We start from the raw sequence: 19,069 nt of genomic DNA on the forward strand, positions 1-19,069 counted from the left end.
TTAATGGGTTGTTAATGCTGAAACCAAAAGATAACTGAAAATGTAGAGGAGACAGCATAAAATAAATGCAATTGAATATCAAAACAAACAACTCAGCAGCTAAGTTATTGATTGTATTACTCACTTTGATTATTTCATTCAAATACATTTTAAAAAAATCAGAAACTGCTGCAAAGTTTCCACCGGAATGTTAACAAAAAATCTAGGAGCTTTACTGCAAAATTTGGGTCTAGTTTGCCATTGAGCACATGGGGCTTTGAGCTCAGAGAGTACTTAAGGAGGGAGAGGCATCGAAGTGAGTAGAGGAATTGAGAGGTGCTCTATCCTCCTCCTCAGCCAAAAGCTCCCTATTTTAGACTGTTTTTTCCAAATGGTTAAAGAACTTGAAAGGTAGCTACCAACTTTTCCACAATAATAGAATATCTGTCTGGAGAGGATCCTAGAACAAAGGAAGGCAGAGGAGCTTGGCTAGTATTGAATACTCTTTACCTGAGCCTCTTTAGAAGAAGTAAAAGTCTTGCTCCAGCCCTGTTTGTGTGCAGTAACCCTTCAGGTGTGATTGTGAAATTATCTATGACTGGAGACCTCTGCTTTAAGTGAATAAACTATCATGCTTAAGGATAAATACAAATAAGGGACATGGAACAGCTTTATAAGTTATTAGACTTTGCTAAACATAAACCCAACAATTTAAAACCCTGCATTATGTATGGCACGCACATCAGTCACATAATCCTCTTAGAAAGTATGATTTTTCTCTTATTCGGACAATGCTTCAAATTAACAGGATAAAATTTTCCAGAGCTCTGGAAGTTAAAGGCCTCCCCTTCTCTTGTTTTTAAAATGGGATCTGATTTAAAATAAACCGACATAGCAACCAATTATATTTGGCAAATGGAGATAGAAAAGCAAACATTCAGACTTCCTGGACAGGGAGTACTACTGGCAGTTTTCCTAAGTGTGAATAATAAAGTACATGTTGTCACATTCAGATGGGTAAAAGCTTGTTTACTGTCAATAGATAGGACATGGCCATTTTGAGGCGTGATCAAGCACTAACATTAGACACATATAAAGCTGTTTACATAAATAAGGCAGTAGGTGGTGGTGTATTAAATACATTTTTTCTCTTCACTTAAATTATTTTGAGTTTTTTATCGAGAGGATTTAACAGTTTATCAAGGTGGTGAACAATAACTGTAAGACCAAGCAAAAGTCAGTCTAAATATATTGGTAGGTTCTGTTCATAGTCTCACTAAGATTTTGATACTTCAGTTGAAGGGCAGTGCAAATTCTGCTGGTATCTCTGTTACACAAACAGATTGTTATGTCAGAACTGCCAATAATTTTCTAGACATGGAGCAGTGAAGAGGAAATTAAATGACAGCAGAGTCTTTGCCACTGAGGCAAAGTGCTCAACCCCCAAACTTTTAAAGGAAGATGCCTCCTAGGAAGTTTTCCAGAAGAGCAAAGGAACGGGGTGTGTGGTGCTGTTTGGCTTCTAAAGAGATTGTGACAGCTGTGCTTGTCATTTTGCCTAAAAAAGAAGAGGTATTCAGCATATAAACTAAGTTATGGTTAAGTTTATACAGATCGTATTGATATGCTGTGGCTGATGCAAAACTATGTGTAATCATGCGGTTTGTAAAATGGGTGACAGCGAAGCTGTAATAAGACCTAACAGCAGGGAATATGGGCCAGTTCTACATTTTGCAGAACTGCTTTCTTGGCAGAGATGTTGAGGGGCCCTGTTAAGGGAATGGAAGTAACTGCAGTTCCTGTGTTCTAATGGTAACAGCTTTTTCTATTTTTATTTTCATTTTTTTATGAAAGGGAGTTTGCTTATCACTGACTTATAGATATGTCCTTTAACATGACAGGAAGGGAGGCTTATACACAAAACAACTAGTGGATAGAGGAACATTTTATAATGAAGGAGAAAATGCCCCAACAAGGTTTATGAAAAGCTTATAGTAAGATAACACAAGAAACTGCTGCTATAGTTTACTTTGTTTATATACAAAGCTGTTTCTAATAAAAAGATAGGAATGAAACATTTTATTTAAGAAATGCTGTGCTAGATTCAATTACACATAGAAGAAGTCTATAATTTGTGGAATCACTTTGGATTTGTACAGATCAGAAACTGCCTCGCAAAATTAAATGTCTTATTGAGTGAATCCATGGGCAAAATTCTGACCTCTGTTAAAGCAATGCAGCGCCATTGACTTAATTGAGGAAGAGTGTTTAGGGGGAGTTTTCTTCCTATTTGTGAAAATAGTGGGGTGCAAGGCAAAAGCTGTGCACTCTTTCGAGAGTAGGAATACGGCAGTGATTGTAGGATGAGCTGGTAGCAACCCCTGCATTTAGGTTGCCTAGCACTTTTCATTGTGAAGGATTCTTGTGACCCCTTCACTTGACAAGCTCTCATACCTCCATTGTTTGCATCAGGGCTTTGATATTTAGTAGGTGGGAATCCCCTTGTGCTGCAGAAGTGCATCTTCATTCACCCATGATATTCCATTCAGATATGGGTGAGCTCTGATGCCCTGCCTGACCGCTACTGGGTCAGAGTTTTTTGTTTGTTTTTGTTTTTTCCAGGTTTTACAAATAGTGACATTTAAGGCGGTTGTTTGTATGTGTTTTGTTAAGTGTTTATATGTTATGTAAAAACAATACAAATAAAGTTTAAATAAAAAAGAATTGGGTGAGCTACAAAGTGTTCAAAATCACCACTTCCTTTCTGTCACTCGTGTTCCTCTGGAAACTTTTCGCAACCTGCCAAAATCTCTGAACCATTCCAAGGCTGGGCTCGTGTTGCTGCTGCAGCAGCCCACATTGCAGTGGGAACAGGGAGCTGCCAGAGCAGCTTTTAGGGGGCAAGGAGGAGAGTGAGCCAGCCTGCTCCAACCCTGTAAATCCTAGGATCCAGCACTCGGCCCCCTGTAGTCCATTTACCACTGGGGGTAGGCGCTCTCCCAACTCCTGGGCAGGGAAGGAGTGGGAGAGGGAGGGAGAGACAGCCAAGTCAGCGTTCCCTTAACTGCCCCTATGGGGTCAGTCACCCATCTGGGGGCAACTCATGGGACAGTAGCTATCCCAGCTATGGCTGGCCTGGGCTTCCCCAAGCACTCTCCAGAACCAGCAATCCTGTCTCCCCTCTTACTGCTAGGCCTAAGGTGACCAAATGTCCCATTTTGGCCAGGACAGTCTGTCCCTTTTTTAAGCCCTGTCCTGGCCATCCTGACTTTTTTGGCAAAAGTTGGATCAGTTGGCAAGAGCAAACGGGACAAATGCCCATTTGTCAAAAAAGCGGTGCAGTGTGGAGGAACGATGTGGATGTGGGGGGGGCATGGTTCAAGCAACCAGCGACAGCCTCGAGTGGGGGCCTGGGGCCAGCCCCGTTCGGGGGGAGGGGTAGCTGGAGGAAGGGTCTCAGGCCAGCCCCTCATGGTGTCCTGTTTTCCTTTTGGGAAATATGGGCAACCTACTGCTAGCCAACATTGTTAATCTTGTAGCTCAAGTAGCAGATGTCTATGCTGTAATGCTGAAGACTCAGGGTTCTGACACTGCTGATTGGGAGGAGGGCTACAGATCCACATAATAGAACTTGTAACCTTTTTCTTTAAAAACCATTAGGAAACCACACGACTACATTAAAAGAACATTAAGGTTACAAAGTTAAGCACTTCAAAGTTAGGCAATGCCAGATTTATGGTTGCCTGTGCAACCTTAATCCCCCGTTCTCCCCCACCCCCCATGCATTGTGATATGATCTTTAATTATTCGATCATACTATTTTTCCCCCCACAGGACCTCTGCCTCATTCAGTGCACAAAATGGACAAGAAAAGGGAAGTATTAATATTGCACAGGCATCCATAAAATCAGGCATTTTCTAACTTTTTAGTGCTTGACTTTGTAATCCAAATAACATTCTTTTAACAATAGTGCGTGTGTGTACTTACACTCTGAGCATGAAATTGCAAGAATATTGTACCTTATACTGTGCTATAACTACTGCTCATACTGTAGTAGCTATGTGGAAGCTTGCTGTAACCCTGCTACATTACATTTAGAGTGGGATATGTAAATCAACTCAGCATTACAGGATAGGCCATTTTCCTACTCGGGGGGGGGTGGGGGGGGAAGGTCCTCTGTCTCCCAGTATGTGCCATCCTCCTGACTGAGGAGGGGGAGGAGAGTGCTTTCAGATCCAACTCATTGGTTTTAGTACACGCTGCTCCATGTGTTGGCATTAAGACAAAACATTCTACACTTTTCTAGCCGTTTTCCATCAAACAGAAAAGACCACAAAAAATGTAGGGTCTGATCCTGATCTGAGTTACATGATACTCCTGGGGGCATTCTGTGCCAGAAAAATTAAAAATTCTGTGCACAATATTTTAAAATTCTGCAAATTTTATTTGTGAAAACAGCACTACATAATCATGCCACCTTCAATTATTTTGGTAATTTATCTGAAAATACCTGTCAACAAGTATGTCTGTAACAATACAGACACACAAAAATTCCCCCAGGAGTAGAGAGTTAAAGAAACCCCTATGACAAACCAGTTCCTGTTTCTCTGCCTCCTTCTTCCCCCTTCCCCCCAGCCCAGCTGGGAGGCAAGATACCCACAACCCCTCCCTCACCATGGCCTACCCACGGGAGCCCCCCAGCCAATACACTTAAATCTCCTCCCCCAGAGCCCAGCCACAGGACCTCCCTGGCCCAGATACCTGCAACCCCACCAGAGCCCAGCCAAGGGCCTCCCTGGCCCAGATACCTGCACCCTTCCCCACCCCCCCGAGCCCAGATGTGGGGACCCCCTGGCCCAGATACCTCCTCCCTTTCTCCCCCCTCCCATTGCACAGAATTCCCCCAGGAGTATGGTGACTGAACCTCAGTTGATGGGCAGCTGATGGCAGGATACACACAGCATCCATAGCTGAGCTCACTGTCAGCTGCTTTTATACAATTAAGAAAGCAGCTAGAAAAGATTTTTATGTAAATACTACCCAGAGGTGTCAAAATCAAGTAACATTTTTAACAAATGTTTCCATTTGAAATATATATCCAGTGCAGAGTTTTTATGGAAATAAAAATGACAAGAACATTGGGAGTTGGTAGAAATATTTTTGCTGTAGCATGTAACATTTTCAGTTTCCTTCTTTTTTTCCCCAGGGGAAACAGCAGGAAGACAGCAGGTCCCCACATACCCACCAGCCTCTGAAAACAGCAGTGCTGCACACAGTATCGGCAGCACACAAAGCACCCCCTGTTCTAGCAGCAGTACAGCCTAACCCAGGGGGAAATAAGTCCAGGGAGCATCATAGGAGGGCAGAGGTTCAAAGAGACAGTATGTTGACATTGGCTGTCTAAAGTTGGAAGGATTCATTTGGTTTCTTTTGAGAAAGGAGGGATTTCACTGTAGGAAAAAAAAAATCACCTGATCTTCTGGATAAATACAGTCTTTGGACCTTTCTACAGCATGTTATGCTACAGTACTGCAACCTGTTAAAAGGGAGTGTGGGCTGTCAGTGTGAAATACATGCCAGTTTGAAAAATGCTGCTTTGTCTATACAAAATAATTTTTGGTTCCTAAACCTTTTCACTGACAAGGTGTTTGCAAAGGGATTTCAACAAGATAAGTAGAACAACGGAGATCTTCGGTCAAAGGATTCCTACACATCAGAAGAAGAAAGTCTCAAGCTCAGATTTACTTGGTTAAAAACCATTTTATTACTTCAGCTATATTTAACCACTTCAAAATAGCACCTTGTTTTCTTGAGCTTGACTGCTATAGCATCTTACCTGCTTTGTTTTGTGTACAGTTTCAGGGGTTTAAAATGTGTTTGCCTTTGGTAATTATAATGCTCATTAAAACAACATTCCCTTTCTTGTTCACTGGGCCAAAACTATCTTCAGTTAGGGTTTTTTACCCACTATACCCTTATACACACACACAAAGATTAAAGAAAAGATAATATGCACTAATGTTAGTGTGTATACTTAATGAAATATCTTTATGCAAATGTATATACCACAGTATACACAATTTTACTTAATCTAGCATGTCTATTTTTTTAGACTGGGAAAAAGATCTTAATATCCCACTCTACCCATGAGAATGTTGTTAGATATTTATAATTGACTTTAGTTTATATGAATATTTTGAGACTAATATACAAAAAAAGTATATTGAAAGATACTTGGCTCAGTCCTACGTTCTTTGTGCGCCCCGAATTCCAGTTGACATCACTGTGGTTTTGAGTGCACAAGGGATATGCAACTGAGCCTATCTGTATAAAATACTGCATATAAAAATGAAACTCTTCTTTTAAGATAACAGTCCACAGTGGTTTGTGTCAAACTACTAGTTAGTCATATGAACTTTGCAATTGGATATTCCCAAAGTAATGTTAGAATGTGAGATGGGCAATAAGGCACTAATTTTCATAGTATTTTAGTGCTTTTGCCATACCCTGACCTTACAATAAATCCCAAAAGGAGGGAAAAATTAGATGTGAATTACTTTGAATATTATGGTGTCACTTTGCAACTGTAATATGCTCTGATTCCTCTGTTTCTGGTTTGTTTGTTTTGTTTTTTAAGTGAATGTTATTCTCTTGTCACAGGATATAAATGACTCCCATTAATTTCAGTAGAAGCTGCTTGTATTCTGCAGCAGGAGAATAGGATTCTTAATATTAGGGTGATATTCTCCTAAGTCTGAACTCAAGATTTCTATTGCTAACTCTACAGTCATGCCACGTATACAACTCATATTGTCAATGGATATTCAGCCTGTATAATGAGATCAAAATGTGCAATAGAGATACGTACTCAGGATCAGATAGCAGAATTTTGCCCTTAATTTTTTAAACACATTTGGCTCTGATCCTGCAAATGCTTATGCACATGGGTAAACTTACTGACTGACCCTGATGTTGTAAGGGCTTATAAATGTACTTAACTTTATGCCCTGTGATCGGTCTCAGTGTCAATGGGGACTGCTCACAGTGAGTAAAGTTAAGCACATGTGAAAGTCTTTGCAAGATCAGACCAATGAATAATTACTTTGAGTTCAACAGGATGACTCACATAAGTGTTTGCAGGATTGCGTCCTTCGTGTGGGGAGAACAAATATGCTACCTGTGTCTTTGAAAATAATGCGCTTTGCCTAACCTTCAGCAGAATGTATTGTGTGAGCATATTCTATGTATAAAATCTTTAAAGATGTCTTCAAAGAAGACTAAAGCCTTTAAGTCAATCATAGCTATATTTTACTACATTACATTTGTGTATAAAGATATATTTAAGTGGTTTTAGATAAATTTAAATTACTCTATATATGTTTAATTTCAGTTACTGTGAATTTTACATTTTTTGTAATGTCTTATTACCATTTTAACCCTTTCCTTCTCAGATTAAAAAAAAAAGTAGCCTCACAAGGAGTCTTAGAAAATTCTGTTGTGATGGACAAGTTTAAAACCTTGTGTGTAAGATAGTTAATTGTATGTTTGAGAGAAACATGCTGCATTATCAATGATTTTATCAATAATTTACTCTAATTTTAAAATAATTTACAGATTTATATTTCCAAACTGACAAACCAAAATATACAATGCATAAAAAAAATTTGAATTTTTAGCCTTCTATCCAGGACACAATTTAAATTAAGACTCATCTTGATGTACTCAGCTGTTTAGAGTTAAGAATATATCAAACTGAGTTCATGGAAAGTTACCAATATGTTAATTGGACAGTGAATGTCATCAAATGCAAGTGTCATTTCTTATAGGATTGACCAGTCACTTCTGTAGGCAAGAGAAGTAAAACAAGGGCATTTCCCAGTTAATAGCTTTATTAGAAGAATGTACCGTACCTTGCAGCAGTCATTGACTATTGCAATTCAGAATACTGCTACAAACGTAAACTCTTTTTATAAAACAGCCATTTATATTTACTGCAAGTTTCTTTAAAGTTATATTGTGTTGTATATCATTTGAATGTTTAACTGCAAAGCCACAGTTTCTTGAGTCTATCAAGAGGCCTGATCCTGCCACCATTACTCAAATGAGATATTTACCTTGTTCAGAGGAGCAGCACAAGGCCTGTGTGCCATTTACATCCCATTTAGTTCCTCAAAATGGGGCTCACAAGAGACTTAATTGGTGCTGGCCTTCTCTCCCAAGGTGAATTTCACAGGTAATCTCATTGAGTCCAGTGGGATATCTGGTGGAAGGATGGCAGAATTGGGCTTTAAAAAAAAAAAAGACAGCTTCTGACTATAAAATCCATTAGTGAAATACTTAAACTCCAAGGCAGACTGCTTGTTGTGTTCATATATTTTCTAATCACTAGCTTTAACCTTTACAAATATTTGGTGTTGGGCAGCTGTTAAAATGATAATGTAAGAAGTCAAAACATTCTGAACTGGGCTTTTCCATTGCATTTACCAGATGGAAGAGGGTTTTGCATAATGTCTCTCGAGATGATTGTAAATTCTTTTTGTTCCTCTTTCTAATTGTTTTCTGTAATGTATACACCAGTCTTTTCTGTAATGTGTATCTACCTCATGCTTCACAAGAAGACTTGTACTGCTGGTTATGCTGACAGCACTTTCTGTGAGGTAATTGTTGTGCTCTGTTTTTGTCAGACGGGGTGTTCATGAAATTAATTGGTATTAGCAATCATGTTTTCAACTGGTTCCAAACACAGTACTTTGATTTTTTTAAATCAGTTCTTAATTAGCAAAATCTCATTACAGATGTATTTTTTTAAAAAAAATCAGTGGGAGAAATTAATCCATTAATCCCTCTGGCCAGTCTGAACACCTCATTGGTATTTAGTTGTGTGTTCAGAAGACTTGGGGAAATGCTTAGTTGTACAGTTTTGATAACCACAGTGTCATGTCATCTTAGTCTGTGCATAATAAAGTTATATATCAATTAATGTGTTGCTTCTTTTTCTGAAGTAGTACAGGCATTATTGAACACTGACAAAAATGTCTAGGCCATATTGTGCCTTAAGAGCTCATATTCACCTCCCATGAGCTTCAGTCAGAGCTGCATGTCCAAGAGCATTCTGTCTTCCGGTCTGATTCTTATTTATTTTGTCCTTACTCACCTTCCATCCCCTTCCACATTTCATCCCTTGCCTTTTGCAGACTTCTCATTACCATGGTTTACAGCCAAAGTCAGTAAACAGACACAGAAATATTGAATTCCTCCACTACTGTTCATCCCAATCCTGATCCTACAAGTCCTTACATAGTGCAAAGCAGGAAATACAAGGGTGTTTTACTGCAGCACAAGTGCCAGGCACGAGTAAGATTAAGGAGCCACTAGTAGTCCTCCACACTGATCAGTAGAAGTCTTTAGTCTTGTTACACTCACTCTCTTAATTGCAAGTGTCCACGGTAGAAGAGGAGAACGTCTGGGGAGACATGGTCTAAGCCTGATTTTCATCAGGTTAATGAGCTATGATATACATTTTTCCTCATAGGTCCTATTCCAACTACTAGGCACCAGTAGCTTGGCAGCCAGGCATCAGCTCTTATGCAGGCCAGAGTTTCTGGTGATCACTGACTGTCCTGCTCCTTTCTTTGTACCTTGTGCTTATGTGCACAACTCTCCACGTCGGCACTGTGCAAGATCATGTCGAATGTAGCTTCAAAGTTGCTCAAATGTCCTGCAAGTTAATTTGCAAACTTAAGTTTCTATTAAAGGGATAAAAAAAATCACTGAACATTTTGTAACTGCCAAGACTCCCATAAACTGCAAAATTCCTCACTAATAAGATGCAGTCATAAGTTTGCAGATTGCATGCAGGAGTTATAATTCACAGAGGTGCAATAGAGAGAGAGCTTCATAGTGACCATATTTCAGTTTCTGCAATTTTTCCTTTGGCACAGACCTGTCCCAGTCTAATTTTCAGTGTTTAAAAAAAAAAGTTGGATCTGCGCTTCACCCCTGTCTTAAAAAGGTTTATATTTTGAGTGATATATGGAACAAAGATCCGTGTCTTTCTTAAAGTTTTCATTAAAAAAATCAGAGCAATCAAGTTATAATATGTTGATTACATGACTTTTTAAAAATGTCTTAAATAAAACCCTTCAATATTACAAAGTGACAATCCACATTTATAAAAAGTGTTGGTTTCTGCCAGGCACTTGTGAATTATATAAGCATTTTGGAGAGGGAAGAAATATTAGTATGGGCCTATTTCAAGAAAAACATAGTCCAGACCTTTTCTACTCTAAACAGAATTAAATGTGTAGCAGCATTCCCTCCAAGAAAATATACAAGAAAAAGAGTCTGTGATGGGTCCGGCACCGCAGCTCCCCTTTGTGGCAGGGGTGGATGGGGTGTTGGGGCCTTGCCCCTCTTACGTTCCCACGCCCATGCTTTAAGGGCTTTCCGATGCAGCCCAGTGGCCATTTCCCTGTGCTTACCCCAGCAGGGCCTAACTGCCAGAGTCCATGCATCGTGCCCCAAGTATCAGGGCAGGGTGGCCCGATGGCCAGAGTCCATAGCTCCCCCTCTCAGGTGGGGAAGTGTATCCCAATGGTCTGAGTGGTAGGGGGACCCAGGCCCGCCCTCTCCACCAGGTCCCGACCCAGGGCTCTCCTATTGGCAGGGTTTCTCCTCACGCTTAGCGGGGATCCGCCCGCAACACGCCGAGCATCAGTACAGCTTTAACGCTGCTTGTCTCTAAAGTTCCCCTGGGTCACTTCCTACCTTCACTGTCGTGTTCTCCACTCTGGGGAGGGGGTCCTCCAGTCCGTCCCCTCCTGTCAGGACCTCCCTCTGGGATGCCAGGTGCATCCCTTCTTGGCTGGCCCCTGGACCATTGGCTGTCCCTCCTCAGGAGCTGGCAGTGTGCCTCCTTCTCTTCCAGTGGTCAGCCCAGATTGAGCACCTTTGCGGGCTTTTATACCTATTCTCCAGTTGGAGCATGCCCAGCAGGGCTTCCGAGGTGGGGCTTCCTCTGCCAGGAAGAAAGGTTTAACCCCTGCGGTACCAGTGCTGGGGCACTCTGCCCCATCACAGGGTCCAATATTTTGATACATTTTCATAGTTGTCATTTTGTAGTTGTGAAACATATTTATGAGGATTGAAGTCAGTTTGCTGCCTTCATTTTTGTACTTTATTCCCAGTTCTTCAGACATTCTGAACTTGTGTTCGTTTACATGGACTGGATTCCACACACACAAAAGATCAAATGACATCACTTCACCTACCCAAAAAAGGTCACAGCTTAAATTAAATTTTTATGGATTTCTTCATTTAGTAAAAACCATGAAGGATTCTCTACAACCTGTAGGGAGAGCTTTGGACACTGAAGTGGCTTTTGGTCTGCCGCACCGCCATGGATGTGGTTATATGTCTACCTCAGCTAGTATTCAGTTTTGTCCAGGAGTTTTGCTATATGCTTAGAAAAAGTATAACATAAAACAGTTTATCAGACCGTCATGCGAACAAAGAGAGCAAAAGCTGTTATGCTTAAACAATTTCTTTAAAAAGAAACTTTTTTCAATTATTTTGGCATCTATATCTGAAAGACTGTTTAAAAAAAAAATCCCTTTAGGTGGAGTTTCTTTCACTCTGCTCTTACTTATTCCAGCCTGTAAACTGCCCATGACACAGTTCCAGCAAAGGGCATAGGGTACTTTAAAATAAAAGAAAAATCTAAATTATTGCAATACAAGTCCCCAATTTGAGGGTGAAGCAAAGAAGAGTGCCTAAACTTAAAAGATGCCTTCTGTGGCTCAGTCTAGTTTGCTTAGTTTGCAAGCTATGCTAATTTTTGAAGGAGTCCCAGTTAAAGTCAATGTGCAGCTGCTCTGGTGAGCAGTTTGCTGCTCGTATGCTGAGCATATAACTTCCAGATTTTCCTTGTAATCACTGGTAAGAGAACAAAAAGCTCTTAGACTACCCATTAGTCTTAGTAAAAGTATTCTCTAGAGTCATAAGGAACTTGGGATCAGGGAAAAGACTCTACTTAACAGGACTTTCTCTGCAGTGCATGATTTCACGGTAAGTGGTTAGTAACACAGTAATTACTGAACTAGTAAATGAAAAGAAGAAACCAAACAGGATTAAAATTGCCATATACACAGAGCATTTTCACCAATAATATTTGCCCTCTTAAAAAACTTCATGAGTGCCAGAACATGGTAAAAAATATAAATCATTCCAAGGAAACTATAAAATAATGTTAAGGAAGCAGTTATAAAGGACCTGGAAATGAAACTTAAGGTCCATGGCACATTTCACTTAAGTGTCTTGGCTAGCTTTCACAACATAAAAAAGTGTCTGTTATAGTAAGGGCCTGCACCACACCAATGCCAACAGCATCTAAGGTTAGGGCCCCATACCACAAGGCAAGATTGCATACCACTAGAAATTCACTTTCACAAATCATGAGTAATATTAGAGAAGTATAAACTAAGCAACATTGTTCCTTTTTCCAGTGGCAGGGCCTGTGAAACTGACTTTCCAGAATGTGTGCCTGACTATAGTAACAGAATTATGTTCTTAGGAAAATAAACTTTCTATGTAACAGCAACTCTGAGGCTTTTACAGTAGTTGAAAAAGCATTATGAAATTTAAAAGGTACCCATAACAAACCTGCTAATTAAAGGGCAAGTTAAGGTGCGATTACTTATGATATTCAATGGGATGCGGTCATGTTATTTACTAAAGCACTTCTAAACCACTGATCCAGAGTTCAGTGGGTACTTCACAAATATTATAAACACATTCAGAAACTCAAGAGAAGAGACCTCCCAATGTATGAAACTAAGCTTCTTCCCTGTCCTCTCCAGAAGATAGGAGCCAGATTGCTGTTCAGGACCTTTCTGCAGCTGTGACTATGCAAATGGGTGAGAAAGCAGACAGATCTCTCCAGCTGGAGATTCTCCAGGGTAGAGAAACTCCTCTCGAGCTAGCTCCTAGGGCCAGGATGCTGGAACAATTTGTATAGTGTGGGTGCTGAGAGCCATTGAACCAAACTGTAAACCTTGTATATAATGAATGGACACCACTTCAAGCCAAGGGGGGCTGCAGCACCCCCTGCACCCCTAGTTCCAGCGGCACCTTTGCCTAGGGAAGTCTCCTCTGCAACTGCAGGGAAGGTTTTCTGGAGTGGGGAGGAAGGGGGCTTGATGTGTTGACCTTGTACCAACATCTAAACTTTTGGGTCATTTTCACTTGATTAACATCCATTTGTTCCCCTCTGTGTTGTGATGTAACGGAGTGTTCTGGCCTTTAAGAGAGGGTACAGGCCCAGCATGATGCTGGTCCATTCAATCCAGAACAAGATAATTTTGTAGTTCTAGTTCTCATGGCTTATGGGCATGAGAGGCTCGCTCAGTAGGGGATGCTGGGCAGGAGCTCCTGAAGATACAGGCAACCTTTCCCCTCCAAACCAAGAGGGACCAAGAAAAGGAAAAGCCTTAGGTTTCTCTGCTAAGGGCCCTGAAAGAAGTTTTGTGTGGGGCAGAACAGACGAGGTACCGTATATGACCAGGATGTGCGCAGTGATGCCTTGTTGTTCAAGCCAGACACCCACAATCAGAGCCAGGTTACCTGGAGAGAGGCAAGATGGGGTCCAAGGCTGGAAAAGAGCAAGGAAGGAGCAGGCACCCAGGGGCTATCACAACCATGGGCAAACACTTTGAGCAGCCAGTGAACTGCTGTTGCTAGGCTTAAGAGCCAGTCTGCTGACTTTTCCAACCACTAGGTGAAGTGGCTAATCAGGCAGCCTGCTACAAGTCAGCTGTGCTCCTTACATGGCCTGGATACTGGCTCTGCTGCAAGCCTTGCTGCTAGCCTGGCTCTGCTGTGGGTCCTGCTTCCTGACAGGAAGGAACTCTGAGGGAAAGCGAAGCCAGGTTTAGAGCTGCCATCTGCCTCACTGTTTAGGTCCCCTCTGCTAGAGTTCCCTTTAACAGAGGAAAAACAGCGAGGAGTCCTTGTGGCACCTTAGGGTATTTCTACACTGGAAACTTCAAAGCGCTGCCATGGGAACGCTCCTGCGGCAGCTCTTTGAAGTGCGATTGTGGTCGCGCATGAGTGCTGGGAGAGAGCTCTCCCAGCACTCCAAGTAATCCACCTCCACGAGGGGATTAGCTCCAAGCGCTGGGAGCCCGGGTCCCAGCATTCGGAGCCTGTCCACACTAGCGCTTTAAAGCACTCAGACTTGCGGCACTAAGGGGGGTGATTTTTCACACCTCTGAGCCAGCAAGTTAGAGCGCTATAAAATGTAAGTGTAGACAAGCCCTTAGAGACTAACAAATTTATTTGGGCATAAGCTTTCTTGGGCTAAAACCCACTTCATCAGATGCATGGAGTGAAAAATACAGTAGAGAGGTATAAATACACAGCATATGAAAAGATGGGAGTTGCCTTACCAAGTAGGGGGTCAGTGCTAATGAGCCAATTCAATTAGGGTGGAAGTGAGCTAGTCTCAACAGTTGACAAGAAAGGAGGAAAAATCACTCTTGTCGTTTGAAATGGGCCACCTTCATTACATTGAACTCATTAGCACTACAAAAGTGATTTTTCCTCCCTTGTCAACTGTTGAGACTAGCTCACTTCCACCTTAATTGAATTGGCTCGTTAGCACTGACCCCCCAACTTGGTAAAGCAACTCCCATCTTTTCAAATGCTGTGTGTTTATACCTCTCTACTGTATTTTCCACTCCATGCATCTGATGAAGTTGGTTTTAACCCATGAAAGCCTATGCCCAAATAAATTTGTTAGTCTCTAAGGTGCCACAAGGATTCCTCGTTGTTTTTGCCGATACAGACTAATATGGCTACCATTCTGAAACCTTTAACAGAGGAGCATTGCTGTTGTACTGCAGAAAGGGGGCAGACAGACAAGTCATTTTGGGAGAGCTGTGACACAAGGACAGAGACTATGATGGTTTGGCCTTACATTTGGCTTCTATTTTTGGACTTTCTTCACACTGGAAGGGTAGAGATTTTTTGGTTTAGTCAGAGAGCTAGATCACCCACCAAAGAGGAAAGCTGAGGTAACTCTTGCTTGTGAGGAAAAGTAAGGTGAGACAAGCCACTGCTACACTGGAGGGGAATATTTGACGTTATGAGATCTGAAACAGGGAACAGTGTGTTTTATAAATCAGAATCTATAATATTCTGAATGGTGATATCACCTGCTCTCAGATGCCTTTCAAAGTTTTCCTTTGATATGCTGAATGCATGGATTCTGAAATCTTTATGGAATTGAACACCATATTAGTGAGCATGATTTCACACTTGTTTTTTCCCGTTAATTAAGAAACAATTTGGCTGTTCTCAATTTCAGGTTCAGCAAAATATGTTCAAATACAGCTGGCTAGTCCAATACAAATCAGTATAATGTATTAATTAATGCAGTATCCAGCAGTGAGCTAAGTGCTTCACAGAAGACCGAGAAAATATAACTATTAATGAAGTGAGAATTATTTTTCATCTCCAGTTGTGTAGCTTAAAATGAAGTTTGAAAGTAGCCCTAGGGTTATGCTGAGCTAATTCAAAACAATCAGACCGCTGCTTCTCTTTGCAAACCCTTCTAGTAATGGGACCAGTGATTTTCTTCAAGACAAAATAAGATTACACTGTTGACTGGGATACTGTGTGCTGAAAATCAGGCTCTATGAGAATGTTTACACTGCAGTTAAATACTTCTGGCTGGACCATGTCCGCTGACTCGAGTTCCCGGGGCTCAGGCTAAGGAGCTGTTTAATTGCAGTGTAGACGGTCTGGCTTCAGCCTGAGCCCTAATGCCTACGCTGCAATAAAAAAGTCCGTTAGCCCAAGCTCCACAAGATGGAGTCAGCTGACATGGTCCAGCCCTGGGTTTTTAATTGCAGTGTAGACATACCCTATGTTGGTGTATTGTCTTGGAATAGGGTAGCACAGTAACTCTTCGTTTAACATTGTAGTTATGTTCCTGAAAAATGCGACTTTAAGTGAAACGATGTTAAGCGAATCCAATTTCCCCATAAGAATTCATGTAAATAGGGGGAGTTTGGTTCCAGGGAAATTTTTTCCCCAGACAAAAGACTATATTTTATGTATGTATGTATCTCTAGCTGTGAGCCCTCTAGTGGTGCTTGTTCTCTGTTTTAGAAGTGTCCAGAAAACAGCCTGAACAGTAGAATGTTTGTTTCTGTATGAGAAATAAACATGGTTATTCAGGACTGACCTGTGCCTTTGTGGGTTTTTTTCTTGTTCCTGTTATGTTAAAACAAGACACAATATGTCTTAATATGATGAGATAATATGACGCTCAGGTAGGCATGTATTTGTGCATGTACATTTACATACCACGCAGCTGGACTTTTGCCCACAGAGGTGATTTTGCATATAAACATATGGAGACGCAGTCATATTTAGTCATGGATGAGCTCAAAACAGGGACGTGTATTCACATTGGATGCATATTGTGTATGTGCAAATGCTGGCAATTCGATCCATACTATGCAGAGGAATATTTATTCTAATTACCTTTTAATATTAGTTCTGGAAATATTTATCTTGGGATTTTCTGTAGTGCTTATTGACACAGTATCTAAGTCTTTTCTGACCTGAAATATTGGAATATTTCTGGGGGGCGGGGGCAGCAACATTAATCCAAAAAGTTCATAAATATCTTGTGGTGTAACTGGAATTAATTATTATTTTCTCAGCAGTTTTGTGTGCTGAATGCTATACAATAGAAATGGGCAGGTATGGTCTCTGCCACAAAGAGCTTGCAACCTAAGTGTAGTTCTGACTTAATCAATGGGGATAACAAACAGCTGTGTGGGAATGGGATAAAGGAAAATGAAAGTTACTGGAATAAGGGTATGGAGTTACCTGCTTCCTCAGATAAGTTAATTCAAGATTTAATGATTATTGTTGCCTCACTACTTGTGAGGTTTTATAAACAAGTTTTATTCATAACTTTTACATTTTGTGTGTGTGTGTGTGTGTAGCCTCAATGCTATGTGCCAGGAAGAATGATTGATTAGCATTCAGGAATTATTCAGGATGATTATTTCAAGTTTGGAGGCAACACTAAAGGCCAAATCCTCAGTTGGTGTAAATTAACTCTATTGACGTCAATCGAGTTATGTCAGTTTACACCAGTTAAGGGTCTGACCTAAGTGTACAAGCTGTTCTTTTGCACTGAATACCAGAAATATAAATCTGACAAACAGCCAGTTTGAATACGGGCCAATATATTTACTCAGATCCAAATATTATTCCCTAGACTCTAGTTCTTTCCCTCCCCCTTTACTTACATTTCTTCAAAACTGGAATTATTCCCTCTCTCTCAACTCATACATCTTATAATTTTACTCCAGCACTCTCCCCGTACACACGATTTTAAATTTGTAGCACAAAAGTTCTTTCCTAAGATCATAATGCTTCCCAGACCAACTCAGACTCTCACATTTCCAAAAAAGGGTACTTACACATTGTTGGCATCAGTGTTTGTATTTATATCAGGGAGTTTCATTTTGGGATGAGCAAATGTCAAATTTAATGGTTTGATTCAAACAAGCAAACAAACAAAATCCAAAGTGGGGTATGCTAAGTGCCTGCATAAAGGGCTCTTCTGACCTCAGTGAATAATGCAGATATTAGTACAAATCTCCCTAAGAAGATATAAGCGGGTGTTCTAGGTAATGTACAACCAAACAGCTGAATAATGTTAATTAGTCATTTAGATATCAATTTCACAACAAAGCTTACAGGTTCTTTCTGTTCTTGGAAAGATCTTGGTAGTTACTTTATCAGATTTTCAACAACTTTATCCAAGGACATCCACTTGAAGTCTTTTCCCTTCATTTTTTGGCTTAAAATTATGGCCTCTCTTAAACTGAAGTGAGACAGATATACCCATTCAGTTTGAGAGAAAGCTATTTGGCAAACTTCCATTGTGCCCCTGTCAGATAGAGGAATCGTTTCTAAAGATGCCTCAGATGGAATCTGCTTGCCTTAGCTGTTATCACTTCCCAAGGTGTGGAACAAGTTGTGTTCCAAGCCACTCACCCACCTCAGAATCACTTCCGATAATCATGACGACATCCACTGACCCATCACCAAATTTGTATCCATGTGGTAAGGCCTCTAGGGAAAGTGCTAGGATTAGTCACACATGAGTCAGTTGTAACCATCCCACCCATTTATGAATTCTCTCCAGATAGCATGATTCCAGATGTGTGTAACTGGCAACTATTTTAAAGTCCTATCCATGCTATAGCTGAGACCATGCTAGTTAGCACTACCTGTGATTAAGCACAACTGTTGCAAGTGGGATTCTAACAATGGTTCCTTGACCAGTACAGACAGGATCTTTTCTTGCTCTTGTTCCCTTCAGTTGTTTGCCCCTCCACTGTTAAGAATTATACCTAAAGTCCATCCTATAGTACTATTTTGACAGGGGAAAACTTCTCTCCACTTTTGACCCATGTATAGGCTATTCACCTTCTGGCGGCAGTAGTTTATAAGTTAGATCATCCGGTCAGAGAACAGAAACAATAGCATGTGACTCAGGTAACCAGTCACATATCTTAAGTATTCTTAGGGTAACCAGATAGCAATTGTTGAAAAAATGGGACAGGGGATTGGGGGTAATAGGCGCCGATATAAGGAAAAGTCCCAAAAAACGGGACATCTGGTCACCCTAAGTATTCTGTGTGAAGAGTCTGCAACCAATCTATAATCTGAAATGTGTTCACATACAAGATGCATCAAATACATTCAAATGGCAACCAAAATAGTAAGTTATTTTCTGTTCTCAATCTATGAGCAAACAGAGAAAAGGACTACATTCACCAAATACACTGCATATTGTGAATTCTTTGCCCAGTTCTATAAATAAAATATCATAATTTCAATTCTCAAATTATAAGTCTTCCACAGATACATGTAACTGTCATACAATGATATAAAGAGAGCCTGTGGCAGTTTTGTAACATAATTGAATGAAAATAAATCTCTGTTCATACAACACGAGATGTGGTTTCAACCTACCCAATGTGATTCATCTTCTTACAG

General features: G+C 40.7%; 1 protein-coding gene and 1 long non-coding RNA gene across 21 annotated transcripts in view; one reads left to right on the forward strand and one right to left on the reverse strand.

Moving 5' to 3' along the window:
• TGFBR3 (transforming growth factor beta receptor 3) overlaps positions 1–8,960 on the forward strand; it is a 173,799-nt gene extending 164,839 nt beyond the window's left edge. For 16 of the 20 annotated variants that reach the window (XM_037906425.2, XM_043552686.1, XM_043552690.1 and 13 more), the window contains one exon: positions 5,187–8,960. In XM_037906425.2, coding sequence (XP_037762353.1) covers positions 5,187–5,305 — 119 coding nt within the window. In that variant the 3' untranslated portion in view covers positions 5,306–8,960. Of the gene's footprint in view, positions 1–3,813; positions 3,854–5,186 lie in introns of all 20 variants that reach the window. The other 4 variants (XM_037906424.2, XM_037906423.2, XM_043552692.1 and 1 more) reach the window with 1 other exon arrangement.
• On the reverse strand, positions 6,893–10,975 carry LOC122466801. Its single transcript, XR_006292627.1, has 2 exons — positions 10,748–10,975; positions 6,893–9,698 (listed from the first exon to the last, which is right to left on the reverse strand). It is a non-coding gene; the product is annotated as an uncharacterized LOC122466801 (long non-coding RNA).
• Between the last annotated feature and the right edge of the window lie 8,094 nt (positions 10,976–19,069).

Source organism: Chelonia mydas, chromosome 8, assembly GCF_015237465.2.
Source record: "Chelonia mydas isolate rCheMyd1 chromosome 8, rCheMyd1.pri.v2, whole genome shotgun sequence".
NCBI classification, from domain to species: Eukaryota; Metazoa; Chordata; order Testudines; family Cheloniidae; genus Chelonia; species Chelonia mydas.